Source organism: Typopeltis vanoorti, chromosome 6, assembly GCF_054136105.1.
Source record: "Typopeltis vanoorti isolate ZY-2024b chromosome 6, IOZ_Tvanoo_1.0, whole genome shotgun sequence".
Taxonomy (NCBI): domain Eukaryota; kingdom Metazoa; phylum Arthropoda; class Arachnida; order Uropygi; family Thelyphonidae; genus Typopeltis; species Typopeltis vanoorti.
Genome location: NC_143554.1, coordinates 74372579 through 74396963, shown reverse-complemented (window position 1 = coordinate 74396963; position 24385 = coordinate 74372579). Strand labels below are relative to the sequence as shown.

At 35.8% G+C, this 24385-nt stretch overlaps 1 protein-coding gene across 1 annotated transcript in view; it reads left to right on the top strand.

The window, feature by feature from the left end:
* Window positions 1–7650, top strand: part of LOC150105579 (neuronal acetylcholine receptor subunit alpha-10-like) — a 78673-nt gene extending 71023 nt beyond the window's left edge. The window contains exons 6-7 of the mRNA XM_090393982.1: window positions 7000–7193; window positions 7300–7650. Coding sequence (XP_090250108.1) covers window positions 7000–7193; window positions 7300–7650 — 545 coding nt within the window. The remainder of the gene's footprint in view (window positions 1–6999; window positions 7194–7299) is intronic.
* The last annotated feature ends 16735 nt before the right edge of the window (window positions 7651–24385 follow it).

Sequence of the window (24385 nt, the reverse complement as noted above, 5' to 3'; positions counted from 1 at the left end):
AATAGGATGGCAATTATCTAACCTTTGAATAAACTTCCTATTTTAAAAACGACTATAGGTAGGTTTCCAATCTTTCGTGACTTCGACTGTCGTAAAAAAAAAAAAAAAAAAGTACAGTAGAAAAGCACGACAGCGTATGATGCTGTTGAGGACCGCTTTCGCCTCGGTGTATTTAATGTGCTTTAATTAAAAGAAAATACGACGTAGTCCCCCATTAGGTTCATATATTTCATTCCACAGCGATGCAAATAGCGACAATTCCTAGAAGAGAGGAGCAAGCACTACTCCTTGTCATTTTCGAAACTTTTCTTTTTCGAAAGCTCTGCTACTACCAGAACTTTCAGTGCACAGTTGTCTTTGATTAAAATAATACGAATCCTTTTCGACTTAAATTTCACATTCGCATATTAAATAGGAAAGCCAAGCGAACCGAAATTTTAACCACCAGTGTGGATGTTATTTTGTCTTGTGTATGTTCATTCAACCTAGTGGTTTGTGGGGTAGCAATACCACTTAACTAGGGAATTATTATAGAAGGCGGCTTCTCGTTGACTTCTTTATCCAACAGTATCCTATGTCTGCAGATGTGTGTGTGTATCCATGGGGCAGGTTTGCTTGTTTTGAGGGACAAAAAACTTGAATTTCCGAGAGAAAAAAAACTTCCACCACTGTATGAGACCGGCTAACACCTTGGACTGTAAAGCACTAATAAAGGTTATTAGCGTCACAGATGGGATTCGAACCTATGTCTTTCCAACCAAAGCACTCCATCGAAACTGAGAGGTGGAGGCTCCAATTTACGGTGTATGCTTCTTTTTACAAAGTAATAAAAAGGTAATACAATTAATTGTAATATTAAATATATATTTCCCTTTGGATAATTTCACTTTGTCAGTATGAATTCCTAACTTTCTTCTTCGATTAAATTACAACCAATATTCATTTAACTCCGTATCCGGACAAATCATCGTGGGGAAAATTCATCGCGAGAAAATTTGAAAATCCTATTTTATGTCATTCCCATAATATGAAAAAAAAAAAAAAGAAATATTTTATGTATGATTTTATTATTTCAATTATATTTAGCGTTGTGAAATTTTTTATTCCGTATAAAGTTCTTAATATTCTTTCTTACTACAGGCTCTGTAAATGGAATATTAATTGTTACAGAACTGGGATAGGATGTTAGAGATAAGATAAGAGATCCATATTTAAGAATATTTAGGGATAATAGTTATTTCCAAGTAATATTTATAGTTAACTATTTACATATTTCTATTATTCCTATTAACTATTCTATTAATAGTTAGAATAGTTATTAGGAAGAATAAAATATTTAAGAATAGTTAGGGAGAAAGAGCACAATATTTAAGAATATTTATTCTTCTAACCGATCACTATTTTTCTGTTCTGTGCATTTAGACACCCATCCCATGTGATATATTTTTTATCTGAGCTAATTCAGAAGGTGAGGTGTTTCAGTTATTGAATACACGTGTAGTTTGAAATTCATTGCACTTTTCCTGCATAGTAAAGACATCTTGTATGCTGCTATCGTTTTCAGAGCTAGTTTAAGATCACAGGTGCAATTTTGAGTAATTATATTAAAGAAAATGATAATAAAATTACGTAAATGCTATCCTAATACGACACGGTATCATGATGCAGTAGACCTTTCCTGCATTTTGAATGTCATAATTTTCGTCTTACTCTTTCAAAGATTAGTACAAGCAGAAAAGGAAGAACAGATTTCGATGATTTTCAATAAAGCACGTTGCAATATGGTTCATTATTTTCTTTATCGGTCTTGGTGTTTGGAGTAAGAAGAGTTAAAGACAAGTATTTAAAATGAAATAGCGAATGGGTGTTCCATACATATATCAGTAATGTTTCAGTGATTCGTTTGATGCAAATATTTGAATCATAGCATTGGAAACAATATAATACAATCAAGAAAATGGAATACAGACATCTCCTTCTATTTTCTCATTCTTATAATACTAGGCGACAAGAGGAACTGAGTTGTTTGAGCATTGTATCATGATAAAAGAAATCAACCCTGGATTGTGATGTGACTGCCTAGACGAAACCAAGAGCTATAGTATATTTAGAAGAAGCATTGGTGAAGAAAGAACTAGAATGATTGGAGAGCGAATATGTGAAGAATTTGTGTGAGAGAGTTGGTGATATCAAATGTCTCCGTGTCTTCATCAGTTGGATTAGCGCAGATGGAAAGAATAAAGCTGGTTGCAGTTGTTAAGATTTCTACGGTGATGACTTGCAAGGGAATAAAAAACAGCAGAATGATCAGTGGAATTGCCCGAGTGACATAGATAACAAACCAATCTCACTAAACGAAGTAAAGATATTTTTAGCAAGATTCTAAGTTGGACATGATACTCTTGCCTATGGAATGTTAGACAGAACATATGCAGAAACGTATATACTTTCGCACTGATATCACTCAGATGATTCACATTCACTTTTTTAAATAATTGGGAAAGGTGAAACATCTAGATGATTGATGATGATGAAAGTAGTATATCTGTCAGGAAATCCTCCAGACACGTTTTCATCAGATTCGGTTCCATTTAGTAACTAGCGGCCGGACTGTGCAAACCGCTTTCTTTCTGTACCTTCAAGTGGAAGAGATGGTGGTCCTCTGATTTATTAATAAGTGAGTTGAGCATGCCCAGAAAATTCATCACCTTCACTACTGACAAGAAAGGCGGGAGAATCGAAACCCAGGAGCCTATTCTGGACAGAAAACCTGGCAACAGCCACTTTATGTCTCCAGTAAGCAGGTTGGTGTGTTTCATCGGGGAGATGAAAGTCATTTAACACTTTAATAAATTTAGTTTAATCCTTTATCCAAGTGTATGCAAACAAAGTTTGTTCCTGAAGTATCTTCAGGGCTGAGGCAACTCGTAGTAAAGGTGGACCAAGCTCTCATCGCTCCTTGTCTCAGTGGGTCTGGCTCATTTGTGGAAGCCCACAGACACTGATAGTCTGCGCCTAGATTAATAATTTGTACATAAAGTCAATAATCAATTTCGAATTTCTGCAGGCCTCCTGATTTTAATAAATGACATTTAAATTGCTCGATCGCACGTTTGAGAAGACGAGTTCACGCGTCTATACATCGCTGATGAAATTCTTGTCAATGTGTATGATAAAACATTAGCAGTCTCGCGAGTGATGTATTGACAAGGTAGCAGAGCATACACCTCTTATTTGAAGATATCGTTGTTCGAATGTCAGCAAATACACTTGTTTTTTTTCTTCAAGAGAGGAGTTAGTCAGTCTTAGAAAGAGATCCAAGTATTATTCATCGGTAAAGCTCCGGTCGCACAAAAGTAGACAAACCAGCCAGCATGAAAGCCGCAAAACGTTGATGCTTTATTATTTGGCTCCTGGCATTAATCCTCAACAACCTAACGCGTCTGGGTTATCCATTGATATGATTATCATCTTAATTTTATATATCAGGTAAATACAGAAACAATTGTTAATCTACATATCTCGTGCAAGGACGTTTCTTTTTTTCGTTCTTTCTTAGTTTCTTGAATAGAAAACATTTTTGTGATTACTTTTCAAGTAACTTTTTACACTGAATATTGAAATTCTGATTACAACAATGCAAAGTGCTTTATGCTTTATTTCATTCACCTGAAAAATTCCGTGTATTCTTCATGAAATATCCTTTCGTAACCAAGGCGCTTTGCAAAATTTTTACTTTTCGGATGTCCAGCATGGCATTATTTATATTTTTTAATTGCTTAACAACTGACTTTTCTAACAACAGTCTAGAGAATTTTGCTGAATTTAATATGCAATCGTTGCCTAGTTTCTTTACTAAAATCATGCAAAGAAGAATAAACTGTTTACCAATACTGATCATCTAAAGTTGGTCATGACACGACGATTTCTAAAGAGCACGTTGCCTGATACATTCTCATTCAGTATTAACCTTAAGATTAACGACGTTCATGATTAACGATGTAATCACATAGGGTTGCGGTGTCTTAAATTTATTTTATTGTCTTAAATACTTTATCTGTTCTATAATTCCTGCATACTGATTCGAAAACTGTATCCATTTTTCGCTATCACGTACAGATTTTTCATAAAATGCCGTAAGTGAGTCAATTTTTCAAACGTAACATCGATCGAAGCAGAAGCCTGACCGGAGTTTTCTTTCACAACACTTATGTGTAACTAGTGAGGATTTATCATTAGGCTACCCTAAGCTATGATGACAGGTGTTTATTTTAAAGGGAAAAAAAAGGAAGACATCTAAATTAATAAAGAGATATTCGTGTTTTCTTTTAAGAGCCATTTCTTTTTGAACATACTATTATTATTATTATAACATGACACCTCCAACTGACATCCAAGACTAATCGCGTTTGCCAGCTTTATAGCACTACAACAATCTACTGATACACCACACAATCTATTGTCCATTGCAATATTGCAGAATGCTTTGCAACAGTGAAAATGTGACAGCGTCTGCTTCTTAGATCAACTTAATGCGAAGTGAGTAAAGTAGTTTAAATTGTTACTACTTCCTTTTATTTAAAGATTTAAATTTAACATTGGTACAAGCATAATCTAATATGTAACTAAACGTGTTACTGTTTATCTCTATCATAATTATGTATCTTTAGCTTAATGCAGGGCTGTCCAAAACGGCCCGCGGTGCGATTTTGTGCGGCCCGCCTGTGGGTTTTGATTTTTCACGAGCGAAAAAATAAAATAACAATTTGAATCAAATGCGTATTAGATATTTTAATTCTATCACTAATCGATAATCTCCATGCTGGTCATTTTATTTAGTGTTTTTCAAATATTAGATGTGTCAAAGAAGAGTTCTTGCAATTTTGTTCCAATGTATACATCTACTGTATTTATTATTCTGGATGCGGCCCTCGGATAAATCTTTTTTTTTTTTTTTTTTAAATTGCGGCCCTCGGATTACCTAAGGTTGAACAGCACTAGCTTAATGTATCAACTTGAAACATTATCTTTTTATTTTCACGAACTGGAAATTTTGTACTAACTTAGGAATGAAACAGACCTCTCGCCCTTCTCACATTGAAGAACACGAACGACTAATTTTACAACGCAGAGACCTAAAAGTTCATTGTACTGTTGCTGGGTCAGAAATCCAGTTCTACGAACTTTCCATAATTTTTGTGTGAACAGGAGCAAGTATATAATCAATACTGGATATAGAAGCAGCAGCTACATTCAATTCGGAGTGAAAGACGAAACTTGCTTTAAACTCAACTTCCGTTACTTCCACTTCAAATAAAACGGAGTTTGATGAAACTGTTCATAAAAGCGTATGGATAAAGGTAAAAAAATTAACAGTTTCAATAACAATAGGAAGGAGGGCAGAAGACTGCAGTTTAGGAATAGGAAGTGTCGAGATTTATAATCTTGATGTTAGTAAGGCTGTGAAGACTGGGTAGTATTTCACCACGTATATTACGGGATTGAAAGTCAACCCAAGGAAAAACTGATCTTGACTGCCGATCAGAACGTCATCAAAAGTAAGAGTCGGTGATATAGGATTTTTCTTCCGAGTAAATAAGGGCAGGACTGTATTTTGGTAGCATTGAAATTCATTAGATTATCTTCACCCCTTAAGAATGGCAAAGAAAGCAGTGCTTAAGGCTAGTAATGGAAGATGTGAAACTTCAATGATTTGAATGCTACAAGGTATCTGAAAAGGAAGGGGAATGCTGTAATTAGCAAAACTATGGATAAGATTTAAGTTTAGGGAGAGAAAGGGCCATTAATGTATATGTGGACGAGTAGGGAAAAGAGAACAGAAACTTGAAAGCCATCCGCCATGGCATACAGTGAATGACCAAAGAGGAAGATGGCAGTCTAATCATAAAAGGGCGGAGAAGGCCATGACTGGTAAGACGACCTCTGCCCAAGCATGATTAAATGACTTGGAGATATGAAGTAACCATGTGAGTTTCTCCAAATATATGGCCTGTGTACAAATTTAAGATGAATATTAATAATATGAATATCGGTTCCATGAAAATTCATCGAAAAAACAGCTAATCGAAAGACAATTCATCGAAAACGCAATTCATTGAATGAACAATTCATCGAAAACGCAATTCATTGAATGAACAATTCATCGAACGACAATTTGTTGAAAATGCAATTCACCGAAAATTTTAACTAAAATTTTATTAAATTGATTCAGCCAAAGAGGAATTGCTAATATCATTTCGAAACTTTTCTTCGACAACAAAAACTGAACCGTGCAGACAGCTTCTTGTACCAACAACTTCTACTAATTCCCCTAAGTCAGAGAGTTATTGTAATGCATAATTTTGGCCACGTTATTTCTTTGTTGCCCCGAATATAGCTGAACTGAAAACTGGAACGGTTCGACATTTTCTTGTAAAAGCTTCAAATAGCGAATCTGAATCAGATTCGCTGTTTGAAACTTTTATTCATCCCATAATAATTAATAGAATTATTATGGAATGAATAAAATTCATCCCATAATAATTGCTATATTGAAGTCGCATATTTCTACTAGTAACAATAATAATAATGGAGCCTGCGTAGCTGGGCTTTTCCTCCCGTAAACAGGCAAATCAGTCCATGAACAGACATGAAACAGTTATCGGACAAGAAAGACAATAAGAAACCATGTTGTTCTATAATTATTCCCTATTAAAGTAGCATTGCTTTCTCACTCTGCACGGTTCGGTTTTTGTTCTAAATGGATCAATGTTTTCATAACATTTTCGAAAATTTAAAATTTCCGGTTAATTGTTTTTTTCGATGAATTGCATTTTCGACGAATTGTTCATTCGATGAATTGCCTTTTCGATGAACTCTCCGGATACCATGAATATCAGTAGCTAGTATAAATTTAAATTTATTATTTTCAAGAGTTTACTATGTATTGTGACATTTATAAATAACGATCATACAAGTTTGTTACATTTGTAATTTTAGGTTTATATTATGCCGTGGTGATGACTCTGGTATCTCTAGCTACGGCCATGTCGGTGGTCACCCTTAATATACATCATCGTGGTATCCATGGTAGGGAGGTACCTCCAATTGTAAAGAAATTTGTTTTCGGAGTCTTAGCTAGGGCGATGTTTATAAAAATCGACCTTCTTGAAACAGTAGATCCTGGCGGAAAGGTGAGAACATGAAAATATATATATCATAATTATGTATCTTAAAATTCGTACTCGCTTATTTGGATAAAATAATCCACTGAATCTCTTTATTATTATTTATTTTCAGCAACCTTTCCATAGAGTCACAGCTAAAATACTGCCTGAAAAAGAATTCTGCGAAAATGGAGGTATTTCACCTAAACTAAGGCCAAATTCTGTCAACAGTCTGCAGAGGGCAGTGCGTACTCCCTTAGAAAACTTTGAGAGCCAATTTCTGCGTGTACTGGACAAAGTGTATAACACCATCGAAAAAAACGAATCGCGTTTGGCCGAGCAGGATCGTAGAGACAAAATCAAGTCGGAATGGCAACAGGTGGCACTAGTGATCGATCGCTTTTTGCTATGGGTGTTCGTAATCTCGACGCTAGGAACCACGTTTGGTATTCTGTCTATGTCTCCTCATGCTCGTCTATATTGAACAAGTTTGATAAAGGCATTTTATAGAAATTTAGTTTGACGGGGTTGAACAAATACCCTATAATGTCTACCAGGACTTTTGGATAGTGCTTCAGGTTTGTAAGTCAGTGGACATATTCTTTTAGACAGTTCACGTTTGTAGGTAAGTAAACAAAAAGGAAGATTAGATGCAACATATTATGTAATAACAAAAAAGTATGCAAAAATAAAGTTATATTTCTAATTCTAATTGTAAAGTGGAAAGAGCAAAGTTATTTAATGATGAAGCAGTCCCTCTATCCGACAACCTAGGCTAAAAAGAAGATTCGATTTTTTTTCTATTTAGCCTAAGTATGTCAAATTAAAAGGATTTTTAATTTTACATAATTTTTTTTTTTTTTTTTTTAAGGTAAGGGTAACATAGTACTGGGTACAGGACTAGATTGAGCTGAGCTGAAATGGTATATAATTTGGAGGAATGCTGAAAATGAGGAACCAAGACCCAACAAACAAAGACCCCACTATGGAAATATCTTTACATGCAAATACACTAAAAACACACCCCCTATACTCAAGGTCAATCAATTTCAAGAAAATGAAAACCAAACTGCATTGCTCCAAACCCCTAGCGATAAGAACCACCAAGTACGCTACAAACACACACAAAAAAAAAAAAAACTATTTGCTCCCACCTTTGTGGCAATTAGACAAAATAAATTACTTACCGCGACTCTCAAGCCAGCCAAACTCCTTTTACTACTTTCTTTCATAAACCCGCAGGGAAAGCCAACAGTTTGCCGTTCTACTGACGATTTAAACGAAACAGCCAGCATACGGACATGTTGCTGGCTTGCCATGTATATAATATACATTATATACAAATACATATGATATATATATGTGTTAAAGATACCAAGAAATTTTATATTTTATACTTGGTTTTAATCCTTTTCCCAAGTAAGCAAAAGACAGTTTTGCGCGTGTAATATATTCACGCCTGAGCTACTTGTATATAGAGGCTAATGACTTCATGTTACTTGCCTTGGTATGTATCCCATAATGCAAAGCATACCCCCCTTTCAGACGTGTATGATGCTATGCATAATGGGAAAAAACTTTCTAGGGTACCTGAGGCAAATAAGGCCCACCTTATTTAAAATTTGAATAAGTTAGACAATTGTTTTAGATTAATCGAAACAACAGTGTTCGTATTAATGTTCGTATTATCACTAATAAAAAAAACACAAATAAGAACAATTCTTGCAGTAATTTATATTTTAACCAAGTCTTTAAAAAACACACTGTGTGGGCCTTATTAAACCACAGTAGTTTAATAAAGCCCTTGAACAAAATAAAATATTTAAAAAAGAACATAACAATTATTTTTGATTATTAATTGTAATCATAATTATTAGCTTAAGAACAGTCATAAGGGGCATACAAATACGCCACATTCTTCTTTGGCAAGACCAACACACTCTTCATGGTACCATTTAAGAAACCGTGTGCATTGCCTCATATCAGCAACCTTTTCTTCTCTGTATGGCAATATCACCCCTCTTTTGACACTCTGTTCCTTTATTTTATTTATTTTTTTTTGTTCTTCCTGTTTTTTAGTGGCAGCCTTCTCTTTCTTACTATCCTTTTCTTTGAAAAGATCTTTGGTCACTCTCTGGCCCTTATAATTTAACACTTTTCTTCGTGGTGTTGTCTTTACAACTGCATAATTTGGCGTTGGCATTAACCCCTAAAACGATGAATGACTTCAAAGAGTTCTTTGTTTTTAGGTTTGCCAATGGAATCTCATCATCGGAGGTATTATCTGAATCACAGGATGGAGGATTAGGACATGTTCTTATAGCTCAAGCAGGATTAAAAAATTGAGCTTTACGTTTAGAAATTGTTGGGTTTCCTCTTTAAAAATAATTTCAACCAATCTTTTCCTGCGAGGCCACTTTCTTTATTGAAGTTATTCCTAATTTCATTTTGTTCGCAAAATATAAAATTTTGCTTGCGTATATTGGAGTTAAAGGTATGCAAGTATATACCAATTGAAGCAAACTTTACTATTCTTTCTGTCAAATTCTTCTCGTGTTCTTTTGTTAGCAGAGTATTTCTTCCTAATTTTTTCATCGTCTTCTCTGTCTTTAAATGGTTTCTCAATGTTCTTCTGGGTACTCCATAGCGTTCTGATGCTGCACGCTATGATAGTTGTCCTCTTTGCACAGCTTTCATAGCTGCTTCTAGTCTTTCATCAGTCCAAAGACCCCGTTTCTTCTTAACTTCTGACATTTTCAGAGGCCTTTAGCAATAAAATAAGTAACTGTTATGAGCAATCACCAAAAAAAAAAAAAAAAAATCATAAATTATAGCAGTTTAATAAGACCCATCAACAAATTTACTGGGCCTTATTAACCGCCGTGAACTAGATTAGATCACATCTATTTTCACGTAAAATATGAATTCAAGTCAATTAAAACTTTTTTTTATCATAAAACTGAATACTGAAAGAACAAGTTAAATATAAAAACAATGCGAAAAGAAGAATATTTTTAATTAAAACTTATGAATTATTGCGCCGTAATATTATTAAACGGGAAGACACAACCACCTCTCACAGAGGTCTAGGTCAAACTGATACAATACAGTCGCTAGACAATATGGCGCCACTGATTTGCCATTGCTTATTGCGTCCTCTGGGTGTGTGTAAAAAACCAAACCGGCACAACTTACCATAAATGTGATTTTTTTAAAGGAGCTTTATTAGACACTGGGCCTTATTTGCCTCAGGTACCTTACATCTTTCTCTCATCTAGAGATTTTTATTAAGAAGGTCAAACACCTTTTGTCTACTTATATATGAGATATACTCGTACATGACTTCTGCATTACTTCAAGCTTCATATCTCTAGGGTCTGGCTCCCACTGAAGAGACCTCAATAAAGGTCGAAAACGGTCTGCGTAGTGGCCCTTCCCATTATACATTGCATTATACACGCCTGAGAGGGGGGTGGAATTCTTTGCATTATGGGAAACATACTATGGCAAGTGACATGAAGTCATTAGCCTCTATATACAAGTAGCTCAGACGTGAATATATTTCCCGCGCATTGTGTTTTGCTTACTTGGGAAAAAGATTAAAACCAAGTATAAAATATAAAATTTCTTGGTATATTTAACGTATGTTACACCCAAGGTAAAAAAAACTTTCTACATCTTTCTCTCATACAGAGATTTTTATTAAGACGGTCAAGCACCTTGTGTCTACTTGTATACAGAGGCATAACTAGAGGGGGGGGGGGACACTTTGAACATTTTTGAACTTTTGCAGTTAATTCTAAAATACAGTCTCAAGAACTCAGTTCCAACTATTGTAATACTACAGCGAATTTTCCTCACAATTGCTGTAAGTGTTGCTAGTTGTGAGAGGAGTTTTTCTAAATAAAATTGATTAAGAATTACCTACGTTACTATGTCATCGACGATTTTGCTAATAGAAAAGCAGGAAAAATAACATTTTAGAATGTTGAAATTAAAGTTTTACTTCAAAATAAAAACATAGTGTTTTTATTTATTTCCCTATACGTCGTTTGGACTTTTTGTAGTATTTTTGGTGTGTATTGAGAGGGACTGCAAAAGCTACTGCTTGTATATGAGATATAAGTTATATGACTTCTGCATTGCTTCACCTTTTTATATCTCTCGGGTCTGGCTCCCACTGATGATACCCCTATGGGTCGAAACCGGTTGGAAGCTTGGGTGATGGATGGCAATGCTGTAGCCAATGAAGTTAACTGAGGCACGGCTGTTGCTGTTACCCTTCAGATGAAATATGAGCGGTTCTGCTCGGTGTTGAGGAAGCCAAACGCTGAGAGTTCTTCTTAGTGACAGGGTGAGCCTGTTACTAAGGGGGGACAACGCTGAGTTTTGATCTTTCGGTTGCTCACTGTTGGTTGATCCGGGGATGTCAGGAGTTTTTGGAGAGGTAACCCCGCACCTAATGGTCTGGGTAGTGGCCCTTCCTATTATGCATTGCATTAAACACGCCTGAAAATGGGGGGGGGGGTGCTTTGCATTATGGGATACATACTAAGGCAAGTGACATGAAGTCATTAGCCTCTATATACAAGTAGCTCACACGTGAATATATTTGAATATACACACACACACACACACACATATATATTTGTTCTTTAAAAATTTTAAATTCACAGTTTGCTTAGCTCATTTTTTTTTCGTTATTAGTTTTATTCATGTATCTCGACCATTTGATAAATATTTCTACGCTCAATTATTGGTTCTTATGTTATCATTACTGTCAATAAACATACCGCAGACATATCAAATTAATAATCCTACTTTAATGTTTCTCATTATTTAAATCTTATTTTTAGCCTACGTTACATAGAGGGGGGGGGACAGCTTCATTACTAAAATACCTTTGCTTTTTCTAGTGCGAAATTTAATATCAGGGACTTCATGAATTTTTTTCAGATAAATCTGAAGTGTTATAGTTCCATTTTGCTTCGAAATAATGTAATGCTAACTTTCACGCGTAAAATGTCTGTTTAACTTATGTTCTTTTGATAATATCGAGATTTATAGATTATTTGAAATATTGAAATATGATCTTTAATCTCTAATGTTTCAACTGTCTCCCTCCCCAAAATACTACGTATTTATTTGTTATATTTTGTCGTAATTTGTTTTATCAATGATTATTAATTTTTTTGTAAATCTGAAATGCATTCTGGCCTCTGTTTAGTAATCCAGTAATCAATGCTTTACCACTTTTAGTAATTCACCTCATTCTATCATTCAGCTTTCCTACATACAAAAGAAAAACACGTTCATTCACAGTTCGATTCTGAAATCACCCAACATCATTTTATCTTATTTGCCCACCTGCATGGATTCTTCCATTTTTGTAAAAATCATCTGTTTTTACAAAAATGGAAGTTTTTGTAAAAAAACTTCCATTTTTAAAAAACATCTGTTTTTGTGAAAAACAGATTTTTACATCTGTTTTTCACAAGTTTATCAGCTTCCAATTCTAAAATAGCTTAAATGGCGCTGGAATATACAGGGTGTCCCATAAGTTCCTAGATATTTCAATTCATAAAAATTAGAAAAATTGGCATCAGAGTGCAGTTTACACGAAAGTGAATCGCAAGGAGGGGATTTTTTTTTTTTTTTTTTTGCTGGAGAAAAAATTTACTTCAATTTTCACCGATAGAAGGCACTGTACCACATGCATCATTTGCAAATACGTGAAAATGAGAGTTCTATAAAATACAGGGTGTACAGCTGACAGCTCGTAATGAATGCGTGCAAATTCCAAATCACTAGGAATGAACAGAATTGTTTTTGTGAAAAGAAAAATTTGTGGCTGTGATGCTTACTTTGGTGGATAAAATATTGTTAGTAAGTGGGGAATCGGTAGCGGAAGTTTTACGAAAGTTTAAGTTTCGGACGCAGAAAAGAATAAAGTAAGGTCGAGGCTCTATCATCCTGCCAGAATACTGTCTCTAATACGACGTTTCAAGAAAACTGGAAATTTGTCAGATCGTCCTCCAACATGCAGACCAGTGTTATCCAAAGTCAGTACCAGCGTTGTGATGTCGCAAATAAATGCCCAAGCGGCATAATCAACAAGCGGTGTCAGTAGCGCACGGGAAGCTGCAAGAATCACAGGCATAGCGAAAATGTCGCTATTCCGTATCCTTCATGGTGCGTAATCATCACACCACCAAAGAATCACAGCAACAAATTTTTCTTTAAAAAAAAAAAAAAAAAGAATTCTCTTCACCCCAATGATTGGGAATTTGCACACATTCATTACGAGCTATCAGCAGTACACCCCTGGGTTTTATAGAACTCTCATTTTTGGGACACCTTGTATTAAACATCCTTCCGTGATGGCGTTACTATGAAAAACATTTCTCCTACCCATATAAATTTTCTTATTCAATTAACAGAGTTAATAGTAAGAAAGAAATTTCTTAGTTAAAAAAATTTCCTTAGTAAGAAAAACTATACAAATCCCTTGGTTAGAAAGGCAGAGAAGAATTCTCTCAAAGAACCAAGCAAGGAAAATCATCTTTTAATCAAGAATTTTTAATCGATTACGTTTGCTGATATTGGAGGTAACAAGGTCTTATTTCCTGTTTTTATCATGGTTGTAATTATAATACGGATTGTAACACAGAAGCAAAACAATGCAGCCAGACACTTTCAATGCAAATATTCCTGTCAACCAAATCAAACATTTCATTCTGACGTTAAGTATTACAAGTCACTACAACATCATACTTATTACAGCTACTGAGTATTAAAATTAATTACAGTAAATTACATATATCAAATGCTTTTTTTTCCCTTTCTAAATAGTTATTGATTTTTTACTTCATATTATGATAATCTTTTCTGAAATAAGAACATAACATACAGTAAAAGTATATAAAAAAATAAGTAAAATGTATACGATAAGTTTTTATAAAAAGTTTTATAAAGCAAACATCTTAACACTATAAGTAGCAAAAATGTAAATTTCATTAAATAACTAAAGTTATTTACATGTTAGGTAAACGTGTAAAAAATTACTGAATATTAAAATTTTCTAAATATACCGTATCTGTATGTCACACATCGCTGTTTATTACCATAAAAGTGCCGGTACGCTGTGTAGGGATGCGCACCGTTAACGACTGGAAAATTATTGTGATTTAAGAAGCTATAGTCATGAAAGACAATAAAGTAAACAAAAAGATAATAATAATAAAAAAACTCCACCAAAGAACTTAAGAACAAAAGATCATTTTTTCTAATTTATCAAAAAGTGCCGAGCATTCGCGAGAGATTTTTAAACGAACCATAGTTATAAAAAATTTGCTTAAAGATGCAGAGGAAGATTTCCACAATTGAAATATCAACAAATATGCCATCGAAATGGTTGTTCATTAATTTTGGCAAGGCCATAGAAATAAAATTTCTTTTAGTCTACGATGTTCACGATTCCTGAGTACCCGAATTTTCGGATCGGTATGAGCGAGATTTCTCGGAATTTGCATTCCGATTTTCGGAGGTGTCTGGTGCAAATCAGCGTATAATATCTAGTTATTCTGCTGATAAAAGATCGTCAAGATACAATGAAAACATTATATAGTCTCCTTCTGCTGAGACAAGGAAGTCTTGAGATATTCTAGGATTCTCATTTCAAGAAAGTGTTTTTTTTTTCTTTTTTTCCCCAGTACTAAGAAGAGAAAAGTCTCTTTAAGAACTTCATTTTAGTCTAGAATGGCCTATCATCATCACATCGTCCTGGAAAGATTTAAAATATAAATGACTTCCCCCCCCCCACCACCACCCAAGTAAACTCTTCATACTAGTAGCGATTCTTTGATTTAATCCCTTTAATTTTTTTTTTTACCCAAAAATGTTACCTTATTAGGCCTGAAATTTCATTAGTCATGAAATTCACTCGCGGTGAATTTTATGACTCTAGATCTGCCGAAGAAAGAACATCACAGGTTCGATTTCAGTCACTGACTAGAGAAACTTTTTCAAGCCTTCTTTCAGCGGATTCCAGAGTTCGTGCAACTTAGCCATGCAGAGTTTTCTTGTCGGAAGCAAGTCCCGTTTTTAACTCCTAACTTGGCAAATTCGCAAAACATACAGGAGTACATACCAGTCAGAATTAGGAAACATTACCTCTTATCTTGCATGCCACAGGAAAAAATTCAACCTTGGCGATGATGAGAAGTGAGACCAACTACTTAAGAATTTTCACAATATTAAAGGAGAAAGTAGTCAAGAGTAAAATACAGGAATGGATTGATGAAAATGAGATACTCTATTTGGGAGAGCATGGTTTTGTGAAGGGTAGATCATGCCTAAAAAAAAAAAAAACCTGCACCCTATTCTCTCTGTAAGAGAATGAAAAAGTAGTAGTGGATTAGTTTATTTAATATTTGTTATCAACTACGATTAAAATACTTCTACATACTGATTCGTGTGTCTATTACTAATTCTAATTACTGTATATACTAATATACAGTAGACCCGTAAAACACGGGTCTTACGTGGAGTGGCTAAAGAATTGTCACTGCCCTTGACCACATTGTTCAATCTGTGTCTCGGGTCTGGTTTAGTCCCGAAGATGGAAAGAGGGGAAAATAGTTCCACTGCATAAAGGAAGATCCAAGACAGCTGTTGCAAATTACCGACCGATCAGCATACCAGGAGTTGTTGTCAAGGTCTAGGAGAAAGTAGTCAAGAGTAAAATACAGGAATGGATTGATGAAAATGAGATACTCTATTTGGGAGAGCATGGTTTTGTGAAGGGTAGATCATGCCTCAGTAACTTGCTCACGTATTATAACACAGTGAGCTGAACTGGATAAGGGTAATGGGTTTACAGTGATTCTACTGGACCTGGCTAAGGCCTTTGACAGGATACCACATGGAATTGTAATCCGTAAACTGCAACATATGGGGATGGATATAGGGTTGGTGAGATGGATAGGTGGGTAGTTGATGGAGAGATATCAGAGAGTAGTTTATTCAGAAGTAGAGTCCAAAAGACGGCCTGTGACTAGCGGAAGCAAGGTTCTGTTCTTGGACCACTACTATTTAATTTGTACATTAACGATATAGGAAAGGAACTGAGAACAACAGTTCATTTGTTTGCTAGATGATATCAGAATTTTGCAGGATGCTTTGGATAGATTGGAGGACTGGGCTAAGGAGAATGGATGTCAATTTAATGTGGCAAAATGTAAGGTTATGCATTTTGGGATGAAAAGATTAGCAGCAGTATACAACATTGGTGGAACGGTACTCCAGGAGACTGAGGCCAGGGATTTGGGAGTGTTGGTGGATAGGGAGTTGAAGTTTAGGGGAAACATTGCAAAAGTGGCTAAATCAGCTCATCAAATCACTTGGCTGCCAAAAAATATTTTGACATGCAGAGACAAACACGTTATTGTTCCTCTGTATCGAGCCTTGATAAGACCCCATCTGGACTACTCTACTGTGCCCAGTTATGGGCGGCAAGGTTTCTTCGTGATGGGGAGGAGGTGGAGAGGATCCAGAGGCGAGTGACCAAGATGATAGCAGGTCTCTGGAATGAACCTTATGAGAATAGGTTGAAGATTTGTGGGTTGCAGAAATTGGTTGATAGGCGGGAAAGGGGGAGGATATGATTGAGACATTCAAATTACTAAAGGGTTTCTATTGGATTAATTCAGATGATATTTTTGAGAACAGGACTGGTGGACTGATGGTGGGAGGACTAGGGGGCCATCCATGGAAGCTGGGCAAGAGTGTGGTTAGTAAGGGTTTTAGAGCTAGTTTTTTACTTTTAGAGTGGTGAATGAGTGGAATAAACTGCTAGAGTCTGTTGTGGGTGCTATGACTGTGAATGAGTTCAAGGCAAAGTATGATAGATACTGTGTGAATGTTGAATAGTTGATGAACATGATGTTCAGGGCCTCCCTCGATGTCTAGGGACTCCTTGGAGTTGCCCGTAATAATAATAATACTAATAAATAATTCGTTAGCGTGTTAGTTTCTCCCCCCCCCCAAGGCGAACAAACAATAAACAATCAGAAAAGTTATGTAAAACTTGATTTTAACTTTTTGAACATAAGTATTTTCGTAAATATTTCTGTTTGATTTCCTCCAATTTATAGCCAAATTTTATTTCTAGTTTTATTATTATCTAGCTGAGACAACGAAATAAATTGGGAGACATTTCGGTGTCTCAGGCACACTTGACATAGTCAATTATGATCAACTTTTCGCACAGATAACGGCTCATACGTGCAGTGGCACTGATTGTGCTAAACAAGTTTTTAAAGGTACTTATGACATAAAGAACTAACACAAAAGCAAAAAGAGTATATAATTAAGACATCGTTATTGTTCAGATTTCGTCGTGTTAATGATTCCATTAGATATCTAAAACACTGGTGTTGTGCATCGATAGCTATGATGTTTAAAAGGTATCTAACATCTCTGAATGTAAGAAAGTCAATGTCTATACGCCTGAAGTACGTTCCACAGCATTGCACAGGTTTGGAGAGAGAGTTGAGATACGAGAATTCGGTTGGTATTCAAGATTTGTGATGTCTTCCATGTGTTCTTTGAACCAATTCCTTAAAGCATGGTGACACGGAGCAAAGCAATTATCGTTCTGGAAGACTGTCTTCGTCATACAGTACATGTTCAACGGCTCAAATCAAAAACTAACTTCTCACTCAGCTTACACTATAGCCCAAAACAAGTGTAAAAAATTATCAACAAATTCAAAGCGGACTTCATAACGACAAAATGCAATAGTCTTACATCTTGCTCGACTGGTCCCTCGCTGAAGCTATTGCATGTAACTTTTGCCTTTCCTGGTTTCCACCTCTCTGACATCCTGATGGCATCATGGAAACATCATCCAAAGATAAGGCAAACTTTTAGGCATCAGTATTTTTCTCCAAACTCTTAGACGACCAAGAAGAATCATCTCTTACAGTACCATGAACGGCAGCACGTCTCTGATCTTTTCCCGGAGGGACATCAGAAAGATCATCAATTAGTCTTGACACTAAAAAGTCTCCTAGTCCAGATCTCATCCCTCCATTTGTGATAAGAGAGGGATGAAATAACCCGAGATAACCTATCCTCTATCGACTATATAAGCTGTTATACTAATCTGACATCTATCCCGACAGCATGGAAGCTAGCCTTAATCCACTTTTCCAGAAAAAAGGGTGATAAAAAAGTCTGTCATCCAACTATTTCCGCATGCGCTCGAAAATGGAGTGGTCATCAACAACCAGCTTCTTCACTACCTGGGGATTCATTGCTTAATTAGTGATCATCAATATAGATGCCACCATGCTCGTCGTTACACAACAGGCCTCGCTAATCTTAACCACAATGGAAAGATTTGGAAAAACCTACGTGATCACTCTTGATATTTCCAAAGCATCTGATTATATCTGGCATCGAGGCTTAATCAACAAGCTACAACTTATGGTCTTCTTTCTGTCCTTTGTGACTGGAATACCCATTTCCACTCTGGTTGTTCATCATGTGTTTTGGTGAATATTTTCTTCTCATCGGATTTATCAATGACAGTGTACTCTAGGATTTCGTACTAGTAATCCACACTTTTCCTCCATTATATCCATGGCCTCCTTCCTGCAACTCAAATCCTATGCATAGTTTTGCTGATGACACTTTTTAATATACCATAACCAATGAATTTAAGCATCATTCTCCTCACCATTCTTTATCTAACTGGTTGGGCGTATCCTCCCTCCAATCCAGCCGTGGGGATGGATGTTTGTGAATGTCTTTAAGTGGGAGATGAATTTTATCGTCTGGTGTGAGACCACTGCACCGCTTGTTGGAGGCCTAAAGTGGTTTGAAAAAGTTCTATGTTTTGTCTCTAGAGCAGGGTTTCCGGATCTAGTAATATATATATAAATGCCAAAAATATATAAAATCAATAAAAATAGAAAAAAAAATCCTTACCCCACCGTACATGATCCGAATGTACTATAGGTTAAAAAAAATAAACCTCTCGTGGATGGGAGCCACATAAAAACAAATATGGTGAAGACAACTTTGTGAAATTCTGTGCTATTAAAACACAGTCTTCCCACTTAGTACTGCAAGAAAGATTCCACTTAACTCCCTTTAATGTTCTGATATCATTTCAAGATCTGTTATCCCTTCTTGGGCTATATTTCACATCTAGCTTCTCCTGGCATAAACATATTACATCAACAGTCGCCTCAACCTCTAAACACTTGGTATTCTTTTTTTTCATTCAAAACAGTATTTCTCACCCAATCGACTCCTAACACCTCATATGCGGCTCCCATCTTGTTAGTGTGTTCTTCAACAACCACATAATCTGATGTGATGTTTTGGTTATCTTCGCAATATGTTCTCTAAACTTCAATTCCCTGTCCAATATCACACCTAAGTCCCTGGGCTCATCAGTTTCCTGAAGTTCAGTTCCATCAATATAGTACATGGCATCTGATCTCTTTTCAAAGTGCATCACTTTACTACCTTTGCTAGTCTGTTTAAGTCTTCCTGCAGATCTCTGCATCACCCTCATTTACCATTGCTCTTCTCAGTTTAGCTTCATCAGCCAACAACTGAATACTTCCTGTCAAATCATTATCTATATCATTGATATACAAATTAAACAACAGAGGATCAAGTACTGATCCCTGTGGTACGTCACCGGTCACTCCTGGACTCAACTCCTCCATAAACCACTCTTTGATATCTGTCCATCAGCCACCGTCTAGATCAAATCACCACATTCATATCCATCCCCATTTATTCCAATTTAGGTAAAAATGTTCTATGTGAAATCTTTTGCAAAGTCTACTAATATCACTGAGTAGCCATTTCCCTTATCCAATTCCATTGTTACTTGATTATAAAAAAAAGTAAGCAAATTACTTAGGCAAGACCTACCCTTCACAAAACCATGTTGTCCCTTATGGAATATCATATTCCTATCTATTCAGTCCTGAATTCTGTCACCAATTTCTCCAATACCTTAACCACCACTCCTGAGATGCTGATTAGCATATAATTTGCTACTTCTGTCTTGGAGCCTCCTTTATGCAAAGGGACTATTTTGCCCTCTTTCCACTCCATTCCCTCCCAGTAGTGAGGCTTAAATTAAACAACTTAATCAGAGTAACTGAAAATTCCCTTGCACATTCTCATAATACATGGACCAATATGCTATCTAATCCCATGGTTGTGTTCATGTTGAGGTTCTGCAATATTGTAAGCACCTCCATTTCTTCAACCGCTATTCTTCTATCTGTCAATGTCACATCTGGAATTGTAATATCACCGTGTAGATGATACCCCCCCCCTGCAAAATGTTCACTCAGTAATTCAGCTATTTGATTTGGTTGCGTTACCTTCACACCATCAGCACTTTTAAAAGTAATCCTTCCATAGTCATTCCTCCTTTTACTTACCACACAGCGAAAGAACCCTGCTCATGGGTCTGCTGATAACCACTTTCTTTATAATCCTTTCACAACCTTTTCTTTGTGTGCAATTCCTGCTTAATGAAAATGTTCATCAGTCATCCTACCTGATTTATCTTTCTGATTCTAGGTATAAATTCAGATACTGCTTTCTTCAAACACCTGTTGAGCACCACCACCACCGTCTCTCCCCTTCAAATTCTTATCTCATGGCTCTGCTGAAAGCTGATTCCTCAGCTTGTCATAATCACCTGCTTTGTAATTCCACATACTATATATCCCTTCTTAACAGAAAATTCTGCATGTCTGGCAATCTTCCAGTTCAAGACTACAAGATTACTTTCTCCAGGCAGAGTTAGATTGGTTAGTGTTAAGTTCTCTGATGTACTCGTATTGACCAGATCCAGCACTCTTGAACCTTGTATCCTCTCCATTACATGTTTCCTCAGATAATTATCTCTTGGCAGCTGTATAAATTCCATTTCCTTCCCAGCCCATAACAATTCCTCCTCCCAATCATGTCCCCATACTTGAAATGACCCATAATAATTACTCGGCCTGTATTCATCATGCTAATTTGAGAGTGTATATCATCTACATTCTCCCATATACCTCCTTGGATTATAGCAGCAACCAATTACATATTTAGTCCTGTTGGTCTCTATCTCACATCAGATAGCTTCCAATGAACTGCTTTCTGAATCCCTGTTCCCATGATGTACTTCTACACTTTCTAGCTTTAATTCCTCTACTATCATTAGCAAACCCCCTCCCCTCCTGCCCTCTCTGAAGACAGGAGGGAAGGGGTAATCCTCCCCTCCTGTATTCTATTCCTATATAGAATATTCCTATAATACAATGAATTTGCATTAAAAATATTTTTATCCGTTAAACTAAAATTTGTTAAATTTCATTCATTCAATAAAATTCATTACCTGATTATAAAAATTTATTTAAAGAATAAAATCCAGTTTTTTTTTTATTTTTACAAAGCTCTTGAATTATTTCAGTCGTGGGTACATTAATCTCTATGTGTATATATACAGCAAAGCCAGTCCGTTCAATCGTGATTATGTCATGGTAGATCTTAAATAGGTTTTTAAAAGGCGTAAGTTAGAAAATGACCTTTCACTGACGCATGTCGTTACCGGAAGCGTTGCAAATATTTTTAATAAGTTACAGATGTTAGGATATATCATTTTGTCACACTTTGAAACTGCATCAACGGCATTTTTGCATGTAGCTATTGCAAACGGTTTTTCAAATTTCTTATACCACAACTTGAATTCGGCGTTCAAAATTGCTGGATTTGTATAAGGCAAATCACCTGCATAAAATTCACATAACTGACGAAAATCTTCCATTGCACTTGCTGTTGGAGCATCTTTTCCATTTGGTAGAAGAGAAAAAAATATATTTCAAAATGTTGCAGTGCCGAGTGAAACGTTCATGAAGTTGAGTCAATATTTGGTCAATAAATGGAATGAAATAGTTCTCCTGAAATACACTTCTACAGAATCGGCTGGAACATTGGACCTTAATGTTTGTTTTGATGAAGTGACTGAAGTCCTTGGCTTTTTAATGTCAATATTAAAATTATTGGCTTTTATACATGCTTCATCGTAAATATCTTCAAATGAAGAATCTGGCGTGAAACGCCAGATTCTTAATTGAATTGAGAATTTAATTGAGCCACAACATCATCAACAAAATTTAGGGCAATTAAGAGGTCACTGTCAGATTTTTGCAGACAATGGTAAGGTGAACCAAATATTTTTTGCAAGCTAAATAAAGATATTATAAATCTTAAAAGATATTATTATAATATTATAAACAACAAGGACGTCCTGTCTTTTAGGGGTATTGAAGAAATTGTGTACCTTTTCAATTATGCCAATGCCAAATTCAAACTATGTGATGCACAATGAACATATAAAGCTTGTCGATATCATTATTACATAACACCTCCAGATAGTCCAAAGACATATCGAGGAAGGGCACCTACTCTACAACTCTCCTTCTTCTCCATCAACTACAATCATCATCATCTACACCAAAGCTGTCTACCTCCGACCACTACCACTAGTATTTTCACAGACAATCACAAACATCGATGCCCACTGCGGGATTCGAACTCACAGCCTATTGGCTGGAGAGTCGGCCAACCAGGCCGGATATATAGATAAAAAATTAAATTTTGTAAATAAAAATTAAAACAAAGCTTTAATTTTTATTAAACAAATAAATAATATGATATAATTATGTCGCTATTTACTTTTAATGAGATGGTTCAGCTTCTAGGCCTCTGCAGAGTTGCTGGATATCTGGCTCAATATTGGTCAACTTCAGTCGAAGATCGGCACACACACTAAGACGAATTCTGTATTTTGTTTTTATTTGAAGGGGCGATGAAAATCGTTTCTCGCAAAGATAGGTTGTAGAAAACTGCATGACGATTTTCAACTTCTTCAAATAATTCGGGAAATTCACTTCTCACTGAAGGCGAGATCCAGAATCGAGCCAAACCACGATCACAGAATTGCATTTTAAGCCCATTGTCACTTGAAAGCTCAATTAGCTGCTCTTTTTCGATAACGAAAGGTCGTTCTTGTGACTGCAAGCCTGAAATGGATCGTGAAATCACCGAAATTTCTTATAAAAAGTTATTCGGAAAATGTTTCCAAATTCTGTTTCAGAGTTTTGAGGTGGACACAAAAACTTTCCCAGTGGTTAAATTCTAAACTAATAAGTTTCGGGACCCTATACAAAATAACCAATTGTATTTACCTTTTGAATACTATCCAGGGAAGCTCCAAACCTTCCCATCCCTTTGATCACGCGTTCGTAATCAGGCTACTGTTGATATCGACTTTATATACACATTCAAAACTGTAAACAATTGTTGAATAATAACACAATAATATAGGCATAATTACCATAAAGGGAGAAGTCGCAAAACAGAAAAATGTTCCTACAAAATAACCAATTGTGTTTACCATTGAATGCGATCCACTGGTCACGTGTCCACCAAGTCAGCAAATCTTTCCTTTCGTTAAGCGTATTAATATTATCGCATCGCAACTGATGGGAATTCTGTGTTTCTGTGGATTCGTTACAGATCTCTTTCACTTCAGAAACTACACACAAACTGTCATTACAAACTCGTTTTGTATTATCACTGCTATCCGAGATATTTTTCCGTTTAAAGAAGGTACCAATGTACTTATCCATAATTGAAATACCGTACTTACTCACATATAACTCTCACCCCTGATTTTACTTTTCGAAAAAATAAATTAAAAAGTTTCGCATATACCTCGCAAATGAAAAAAAAAGCTGAAACACGTTCAGAGCAGGGCGATAGTAACTTGCTCCGCCGGTAAACAACACGTCCTCCCCCAATAGCCACTATATTGCAGAGGCAAGAAAAACAAGTACTTTTATTATGTCAGAGTGAATAAGGTACAAGCAGTCTGTGTAATATATTTCTCAACAAATAGTGCAATTAGAGACAACTGGGATAAAAACGACACTAATTAATAAATCACATGTCCCCCTCATACAGAAACTATGCTATATATATATATATATATATATATATAACTCAAGCAGAAAACTCAAGCAAAACCATATGTTGCATCGGCAAACACAATATCTAACTAAAAACTATTGTTAGTAATTAGATTGTGAGTTCGCCCGGCAGCAATAAAATTCAACCGAAAGTGTTAA